This window comes from Scatophagus argus, chromosome 24 (genome assembly GCF_020382885.2).
Source record: "Scatophagus argus isolate fScaArg1 chromosome 24, fScaArg1.pri, whole genome shotgun sequence".
NCBI classification, from domain to species: Eukaryota; Metazoa; Chordata; class Actinopteri; family Scatophagidae; genus Scatophagus; species Scatophagus argus.
This window is the reverse complement of record NC_058516.1, coordinates 5,979,856-5,989,211: the sequence shown is the minus strand read 5'-3', so window position 1 is coordinate 5,989,211 and position 9,356 is coordinate 5,979,856. Positions and strand designations below refer to the sequence as shown.

The 9,356-nt window shown below is 47.1% G+C and overlaps 1 protein-coding gene across 3 annotated transcripts; it reads left to right on the top strand.

Annotated features, from left to right (window-relative positions):
• The first annotated feature begins 1,098 nt into the window (after positions 1-1,098).
• On the top strand, positions 1,099-9,316 carry fam117ba (family with sequence similarity 117 member Ba). Of its 3 annotated transcripts, XM_046382533.1 has the most exons (9): positions 1,099-1,385; positions 1,489-1,625; positions 3,740-3,979; positions 4,843-4,926; positions 5,019-5,156; positions 5,729-5,872; positions 5,951-6,158; positions 6,242-6,362; positions 6,866-9,316. In XM_046382533.1, the coding sequence occupies exons 3-9, from the start codon at positions 3,959-3,961 to the stop codon at positions 7,089-7,091; spliced, it is 942 nt and encodes a 313-aa protein (XP_046238489.1). In that variant the 5' UTR covers positions 1,099-1,385; positions 1,489-1,625; positions 3,740-3,958; the 3' UTR covers positions 7,092-9,316. The 3 variants fall into 3 exon arrangements, with proteins under 3 accessions (XP_046238489.1, XP_046238488.1, XP_046238490.1); XM_046382532.1 differs by having other exon boundaries at positions 1,099-1,625; XM_046382534.1 differs by having other exon boundaries at positions 1,100-1,625; positions 5,046-5,156.
• The last annotated feature ends 40 nt before the right edge of the window (positions 9,317-9,356 follow it).

The window sequence follows — 9,356 nt, the reverse complement described above, 5'->3', positions numbered from 1 at the left end:
GGAATATTTTATTTTGCGCAACAGAGGACCGCGGCTCTATGATGAAACACTTCCGGTCCTCATAAATGCATTTAAATATGTCCGAAACGGACTGAAGAAAGATGTGAAATGAACCTTATGAAATAAAATAATTGCCAATACTCGACACACGAGGGAGACCTCTCCTCTCCTCTCCTCTCCTCTCCTCTCCGCTTGTTTACCTCACCGCTTCTCTCCGCCGTCTGCTCCACGCGCCCTAGCAACTGCAGCATCAGCACGAGCGGCACGCGTTGGTACGCTACGTCAGAGCGCCCCTTCGGCTGCGTCAAGTCAGCGAGAGCTGGTGCGGGACAGCACCGGAAATGGACGTACTCCAATTCAATGTAAAGTGAAGTCGTTCCCAGTTGGAGCGTTTCAGTGGGTCTTCATTGTGGTTTTTAGTGATACTTTGTAAGATTTCACTCTCAGTTAAGGAGCTCAGGTGTGAGTATCCCTCTGGTTTGGTTCCTGAGTCATTTCATAGAGAGATATATATCTTTATATAATTGAATTTCCCTCGGGATCAAAAAAGTCTATATCTATATATACATCTATATACAACGCGGCGGCAAGGCGGTTAGCACTGTCACCTCAGGTTACAGGTTCGAGTCCGGGTCTGGGCACTTCTGTGCGGAGTTTACATGTTCTCCCTTTTCTCCGGATACTCCAGCTTCCTCCCGCAATCCCCAAAACATGCACTTTGGGTTAATTGGCTACTCTACATTGCCCCTAGGTGTGAGTGTGTGTGGTTGTCTGTCTTTGTGTGCCCATAGTCCGCTGGGAGAGGCTCCGCGACTCTGATAGATCAAGCAGTAAGGAAAATGGATGGATTAAGATTGCACTCATGGGAATACAAAAATGAAACGCTAAAGTTCTTGCGAATGCATTTTAACTCAAGGTCCCTTTTCAAGACTGACCTTGAGGCCCTCGTGAGAGATGCGTTTTGGTTCTAAAATTGTGTATTTAAATTTACACTTAAAATACCCGTTGACCTGCAGTAAACCTGGAACCTGTGTGTGTGGGGGGATTCCCTGAAGAGCTGTAACTATTTTACTTTGAAAACGACAACCGGAAGTTTCGTTGTCTATTACGACTGGCTTCACACTGGTCCCTCTCCCGTCGTGTCAACCGAGGCTATCCCAGCATCACCGCCTTCTTCTTTCTATCCCTTCTGTATTTTCTGTCCTTCTCTTATTTTTTTCCGTCGTTTTCCGACACCTGACCAACTCCGCCGGATGCATCACGATCCTTCCTCGTTTTATACTCATTTTTCCTTCGAGCGGAAAGCGTTTTTGGCAGCTGCTCCAGCCGTCGTGCCGCATCAGCCGTGAGAGGAAAACATCCATCCACGACGACCAGGAGGCACGGTGCGAATACAGCAACGCCCATTTTGACTCCTGCTCCATCACCACGGTCCCCACGAAGGCGCGTTGGTGTCTTTTATATGTCTGCTTGTTTCTGCATTAAAAGGGGGCTTTCCTCACTTGTAGCCTGCGTCCACCGCCTCTCCAGCATCTTCGAGTAGCGGCAGATATCAACAGGGGCTGGGCTGCTGAATGCCCTCCATGCCCCTTTGCACGCCGCGCACCTAAATCACATTTCTGCAGGTGAGTTTGTGTTTTTCCTCCCACGTACACGTTTAAACCTGACCATCCTGAGCCTGCGTGTAGCTCTTCGGTCACATGGAGGTGGATTTGGGTCTGTACTGGTGGACGATGGTTGTGATTAGCGTGGGGAGGGGTTGCACGCTTGTCTCCTCGTAAACACAATTGGCCTACATTTTACTGTACGGGCGACAACATGGAGCTTTTACGTGCAATTAGAAATATTTAATTTTACGTTAATGTGAAGGCCACAAATTGTGCGTTTCGAGCAGGATATCTGATTCAACACTAGTTTCTGATTATTATAAAACCCAGCCATTTGTAAGATAAATGTTTAGAATAAATTCCATTACATTGAAAATACACATGCACGGCGGGGTGCAAAGACTAGACCTTATAGGACGAGTCAGGTCACAGGAAATTATCCACTATTTTGATGAATATTTAAGTGATTTTTTTAAGCAAATATGACTAAAGGTCACTGGTTCAGTCCTATGATATATTGTAAATGATACAATCGTAAACTGAGTACCTTTATCGCATTTGTTGGACCAGATAAGCAATTTGAAGGCATTAACTTGGGCATTTGGAAATCATTGTTGGATTGTGGCTTTTTAAAATATTTTATACACTAACGATACTTGTAGGAAACAGTAAATTTGCATCTTTTTTTCTTAATGCTGATCAATTAAAGCAGCTTATGTGTTTTAAAGTGATGTGAGCTGCCCGGTGATCAAACTCGAGTTCATATCCCACACAAACATAACACACAGTCAAATGACACCTCTGAGCAGGCTGAGAGTGTGTGGAGTCCGGACAGGAGTATGACAGCAGACTGAGCCTCTGTACCAGCACGAGTCCTACTATTACTACTACTGCTACTACTGCTACTACTACTACCATGTCCAGCTTTACTACTGCTGTCAGCCTGCAGTACATTGTGGATTGCAGGTTGGTGTGAACTGAGACAGGAAAAGCAGCAGTCAAAATAAAAGTCTGAGCATTTTGCTGATAGACAAACCCCTGTTTACACACACACACACACACACACACACACAGTCATAGCAACGGCAGCTGTGGGAAGATCAGTCAGCCTTGTTCCCTAGCAACAGCGATGTGCACTGGTCAAGGCCTCTGCCAAATTTAGCTCCGGGACCAGCACTGCCAGGGATGCAGTCTGTTTGTATGAATAAAGGCTGCATGTACAGTGTGTTGTTATTTGGACTGCCAGCATCCATTAAAATAAATAAATAAATGAATGAAACAAATAAACAAACAGATGCTCTCTTTATTCTGTAAGTTGCTTTGCAGCCATTAAAATGGATTCTGTTGTTTGTGTGCGGCTTCGTTACTGCTGCATTGTTGTTCTCTTGTTTAAACGGGTTGCTATAAGCTTTATATAAAACCTCTGAACATTAATATTATGAGTTACACAGCACGTGGAGACGCTGCAGTATTAAGGTATAATTATGGTGACCTCTTTATCAAACTTTATGAGTCTGCTAATGTTACGCCATGTTTTAGTCATTTGTCTTTATGCTACGTTTGTTATGGTTTGGTTAAAGTAAATATAAATGCATATTTATTCAAAGCACTGCAGAAATCTTCACAGTGTGGAAACTGCCCTTTCACCTCTTCGGGGAATATTTATAAACGCTTATTGTGTTTATTTTCCTATGCAAAACTGATGCTGATGCTGGTTGGTACCCAGCGAGGGCCCATGGGTGTCAGTGGACCCGTGCACCCATGCAACACACGCTGCTGCTGCAGCTCTGAATCAGGGTCAGTCGGGCAGAAGCCAGCACCTGCCCTCACTCCTCCACCCTCCTTAAGCTGTTTTAATGCCATTAACCAGGGGGATGTGTGAGACTAAGGGGGGGGGGTATCCGCTCTGTGGATTAACATCAATCTGGGAGCACACACACTCATAGACACAAATACACACACACACACAAATCTAGACAGACTAAGTAAGACAGCCGTGAGCTTATCCCGCAGCCCAGCTGTGTGTCTGCTGATTTGTTGATGTTTTTATCATGTGTTGACAAATACCTTGTTTACATGTCCAGGCTGACTGAACTCCTCTAAAGTCGTCTCTCCTTCTCTGTCCTCCTCAGACTGCATCTGTGGCCTTAACCTTCCACATCTCTCTGTGGTTCTCCTGCGCCTCCTCTGACAACCCCCCCCCTCCTCTCCCTCTGAGCGCTCGGCTCCTCATTCTCCTCTCGGTCCCCCGCCATCGCGTCCAGCTGTGGCCCTCACAGGGCGCGCTCGCTGGCTCTCACCTGACAGGTCCCTGGCCTCAGGACGACAGCCAGCACCAACACGTCCCCTACATGAGGGACAAAGCGACGCAGGTGAGTGCTCTGTGTGTGTGTGTGTGTGTGGGGGGGGGGGGTTGTTTATGTCTGCATGTGTGGTGATGTTTATGTGGTGCATGTGTTCTACTTTGTGCACAAAAACTTACAAATGTTGAAAATTAGGGGAGGAAGATGTTATTGTTTTTTGTTATTGTTGTGTAGCAGTGTTTTGAGCTGGTGAGAGCGTTGGGACCCCTGCGTCCGATGGTCCTCTGGTGGTGAAATGTCTGGTTTCTGTCTGTGAACTGTATGTTTTACTTATTTGGAGAATGTGAACAATATAAATTGCCAGAGGCTGAGCTTCCAAAAATGATGCGATGTGCAAGGATCTGAGCGGGCATTTTCAAAATAGAAAACCAAAGTTTAAAATATATATGATATATATATGATACTGCAAGCCCCCAGAATGTCACTGAATATTGGACAGGACTGCAGCCAGTGTGAGGTTGCTGAGGAGCAGGCGGTCAATGCACAGAGGTGACGAGAGCTTGCAGACTGTTGCATCATTGTGCTGCGGTGCTGCTGACTGTCGCTCACAATCTGACTCTGAAACAGACTGCAGGTCAGACAGCAGCTCTGATCTTTCTTCAGCAGCAGCTCAAGCCTCAGCTGGTGTTTCTGTTCTGACTGTATGCTGCTGCAGAGAACATTTCTTCGCACACACACACACACATTGTTGTCATATTAAATCCATAGCATTGTAATTGTGGTGCTGGTTTTAGCCTCATTAAGATTTGCATTTTTTTCAACATTTCAACATTTTTGGCTTGTAACCTGTTAAGATGAAGCGTTTTTGTTTTGTTGTTGTCGCTCTAATCTCTGTGTGTGTGTGTGTGTGTGTGTGTGTGTGTGTTTGTCAGACCCCCAGGGCCTGGGCAGATGAGAGGAGGAGGGGCTCTCACAAACGCTCGGCCTCCTGTGGGAGCACCGACCAGCTCAAAGAGGTCAGTTTGCTTCCTGATTGTTGTAAATAAATACGCTTGGGTGCATTGTGCGGCAGTTTTCAGATTTTTGTATGTGTGTGTCTGTATTACAGTGTCTGTCTGTCTGTGAAATTCTCCAGATTGCCAAATTGCGTCAGCAGCTCCAGCGCAGCAAACGCAGCAGCCGCCATCGGAGGGATAAAGACCGCAAGTCCCCATTCAATGGCAGCCATACCATCATCCAGTCGCAGGTGATCAATAGAGACAGAGTCCACAAGGCAGTGTGTGTGTGTGTGTGTGTGTGTGCGCACACACTCATGTCTGCCAAGTGGCCCCACCTCTGAGAGGAACCAGATTAGCTCCCCAGTGTGGAAAGTTTTAAGGATGTCCCACTTTTCCTCAGTGTCCCTGATTGATTCTGGTGTGTGTGTGTGTGTGTCTCCTGTTAATTTGAAATGTGACGCAGGATTTTAACAACCTCTGGTCTACAAAAAGTCAGCAAATTAGGTTCTTCTGATTCTGCAGACAACCACACACACACACACACATGCACACACACACACACTGCCCGGGCATGTGCTCCCTGTGGAGTCTGCTGGAAAGCAGCTGTCCTGCTTGCTGCGCCTCCTCGTGAGACAAAGAGAAAGAAGGACTCGCTGCTTTATCATGCAGCTTTTCTCACAAAACCTCTGACAAGTTCATTCACTGATTCAGAGAGCCACCAGCTAGCCTGAACACACTTACACACTGAACATTGAACACTGAACACACTCCCCAAGAGCTGAATTACACTGACTGCAATGTGTGTGTTTGTGTCTCGCAGTCGCCCATGCCCAAAACCATTCTGATACCCATCCCCATATCCAAGTCATCGGCCCCTCGTTTCCGCAACAGCGTGGAGGGCCTCAACCAAGAGATCGAACGCATCACCATCCAAGACACCCCAGAGAAGGACGAGACCATCGTGGTGAGTTCAAAGACAAGGATTCACACATCACCATTGGCTGGGGTATTGTGACCTCATATGTGTGTGTTTGTACGACAGCCACAGGATGTCCCGGACGGGCACCGTGCACCCCCACCCGTCCCCCCACAGCGCGGCAGCAGCACCCGCAGCATCGACACACAGACTCCCTCAGGTGGCGGCCTGAGCGGTAACCATAGCAACTGCAGTAGCCGTCCCGACTCCATCTCACCCTCCTACCTCACCGTCCTCAACGACATGGGTGCAGGCAGCCCCTACGAGGACAAAGGTGACCGGCACGCGCCTCTCGTCAAAGTCTTTCTCTGAGTGTGACCTCTGACCTCCAGTCTCGCCTCTTGTGTGTTTCCCCAGAGCTGAGCCCCTGCTCCCCGCTGCCTAAATACGCCGCCTCTCCCAGACCCAACAACAGCTACACGTTCAAGAGGGAACCTCCAGAGGGCTGCGAGAAGGTCAGAGTGTCCGAGGAGTCCATGTGAGTGGAAAGACTTCAAAAAACTTTATCAGCAGCAACTGAAATGACCTTAAAACAAATAACTAATCTGCGTTTGGAGGTGCTGAATATCTTAAAAGCTGCTATAACAAATATTTTTATGTTAATAGTGGATCAAGTGACTGCTTTTCTCAGACTGTGCAACATTGTCTAACATAGTGGAGCAGCCGAAGAGCCAGTTATTTCCCTCAGGAGCAAATCAGAGCTTAAAGGAAAGAGAATATTGTCAGGTGGACAGAAAGTCCACATGAATGCTAATGTTGCTCTGTGACAAGCAAGCTGTCTGCCAACGCTCTTATTGTCAATAAGCTGTGAATAAAGTGTGACTGGGCAAAACTAAACCCAGGAATCTACTAGACCTAAACTAAACCTAAAACTAGGCTGGGAGTCATTCTGTTGAATTTCTGTGTTTGTTTCACTGTCAGCTATTAGTATTAGTACATTTGCTGTGAAGGCTAAACATGTCCCTGCTTGTGTGCTTCCAGGCCCAAACCTCTGCAGGAGATCCCTCCTTTCCTTTGTCCCGACCGCAACAAGGTCAACTTCATCCCCAACAGCGGCTCTGCCTTCTGCCTCGTCAGCATCCTCAAGCCCTTGCTCCCCGCCCCGGACCTCAACTTTCGCCCCGGGGTGGGCCTCCGAAGCCTGTCCCCGTCCCTCGTGCCTCTGTCCACCCAGCCTTGCCTGCTGGAGGAGCCCGAGAGCTTCTGATAGCCCCCCTCCCTGCTCTAATAAAGAATCCCCCCCCACCAAATCAGAAAACATTGGAAACTACTAAACGACCCCTCTGCTCTGACAAAAAAATGCCTTCAGCATGCCAGCTAAGCTCTCTCTGATGTCCTTATCTTGTTGAAAAAGCGCTTCCCACTGCCTCTCCTCCTCAGATGACTACAGCGTGAGATTCCTGCAGCCCCGTGCAGGCGTTTGCAGCTAACATTTCATCGCTTTATTCTACCTTTAGTGCTGGTTGCGTTCCTGTTTTTTGGGAGGAAAAGGGCAAAAGGACAACTCTTTTATTTCATCGTTGTATACCATGGCGCCTTTCCACGGACATATCTCTTTTTCTATCTGTAGTTATTCCTCTTGATATGAAATATGCCTTCCATTCCAAAAAAAAAAAAAAAAAGAGGCCGCTGGTTTCCTCCACGGAGGCTAATTTTGGTGCTGCCAGATATATAGTAGCAAAACTTGAACGGTTGTGACAAGGAGAAGTTCAAAATGTGCCTGATATTTTAGACTGCTCAGTTTCGCCAAACCAGCGTAGTGCTCCAATCATGTTTGCTCCTTAAGCTTGACGCACATGATGTTCGCACTATGATGGCCGTAGGTACACGCAGAAAGGCAGGGACAAATGAGGTGGTATCACCTCCCACGCTCGGAAACATTCAGACCACTAAACCCAGACATCCGTTCTGTACTTTAATCAGCCATTTACAGTGAAAGCTGACTGTAAACTGGTATGAGCCGATGCCTTCATTACGCTAACTGGTAGCAGCGAACAGGTCCCCTGCTGGCCGGTGTGTACCTATGGGAAACACAGGCCAGGGCTATGATGTGTGCAGCGTGTTCGACCTGTGTCTGCTTGCCCCTTCTTTCCCAAGCGCCAGCCTTTGCCCAAAATATCCCTTTTTACTCTGCCGCCATCACAACCAGCCCGTTCCGTTGCTCCCTTTTCCAGCTCTTTGTCTCTTTTTCTTACTTTCTCTTACTCTCACTGTTACGCTGATTGATTTCCTCCTGTCTTGGTCCAGTCCTGTCAGTGTTGGTGTCAAATGTGCCCGGGGGGCGTCGTCCTCGCAGGACAGGCTCCGTCTGGCTCACAGGGCCAAGAGATGAGAGGTTTGTCGAACCCAAACACTACACTGCAGACCGTGAGGGTGGATGGAGTTCACGTATGAGTCAGACACGACCTCAGAAGTCAGAAGGTCATTTAAGTCTCCACAGCAGTCCAGACTGCTGAACATTTGGTTCCAAATGAAAGTATTTCTCTATTACCTTAAATTTGTTTAAAATACATGGATGACATCCTTCTATCCATCGTTTCCAATGCCGCTGTGTGGCCGCTTATGATTACAAAAGCAGCAATGAAAGTTAAAGTCTGAGAAAGAAAACGTCATGCGGGTTCGGTTTGATCACATTCGGTTCACACAAACAGCCTGCACTTTGACTGACCTGTTGCTGAGCTTTGATTGGTGCAAACAGATGCGTGACATCACTTCTTTCCAACTGAGTCCCGGCCACTTCAAACCAGAAAAAAACCCCAAAAGGTTTCATCTTTCAGGGCCTTCCTCGTCCTCCTCAGTGTGTGTGTGCGAGTTGGTCGGCAGCCTCCTCATGTCTCGGCCCACCTTCTTGTGTATGTCAGTACTACTTGACGGTGCCTGCTGCAGTGGGATAGGAATGTACTGAATATGTAAATACGGAGGCACACAGTGTTTGTATTATCGGCCGACAAAGATGTATCTGAATGAGTCGACAGTTGTACCATATATCTCCCTCCTTCTGCTTTGTTTCCTTCCGCTGAGTACTGTGAATTACTACATGTCTCATTATTGTGAATAATAATGTATTTATTTACCAGGAGTGTCATCGGGTCCGCAGAAAATTTTAACCAAGAATAGATTACATCTTCCATCTCAGGTTGTAGTGAATAGGTTACAGATTTTAAAAAAAGAGATACACTAACTCCTCAGCGCACACTAACAAGTCTACACTAAGAGAGCAAACCAACAGCTGCTATCTACAGTATGTAGCCTCACACAGTGGAAGTGATGTAAACCTGTAGCAGAGTAGAAGCAGAGACGAGCGTGGATGTCATTGATGCCGTGACCTGATATGGCATGAGCTCCTAGAAGTGAAATTTATCAAAGAGTTCTGTTCCAAAACGAGAAATCCACTTGCTGAAAAACAATCAGACCAACAGCGACGAGTTCTGTTTTTGTTGTTTTTTTTAATGACATCTGTTTACAAGAAAAA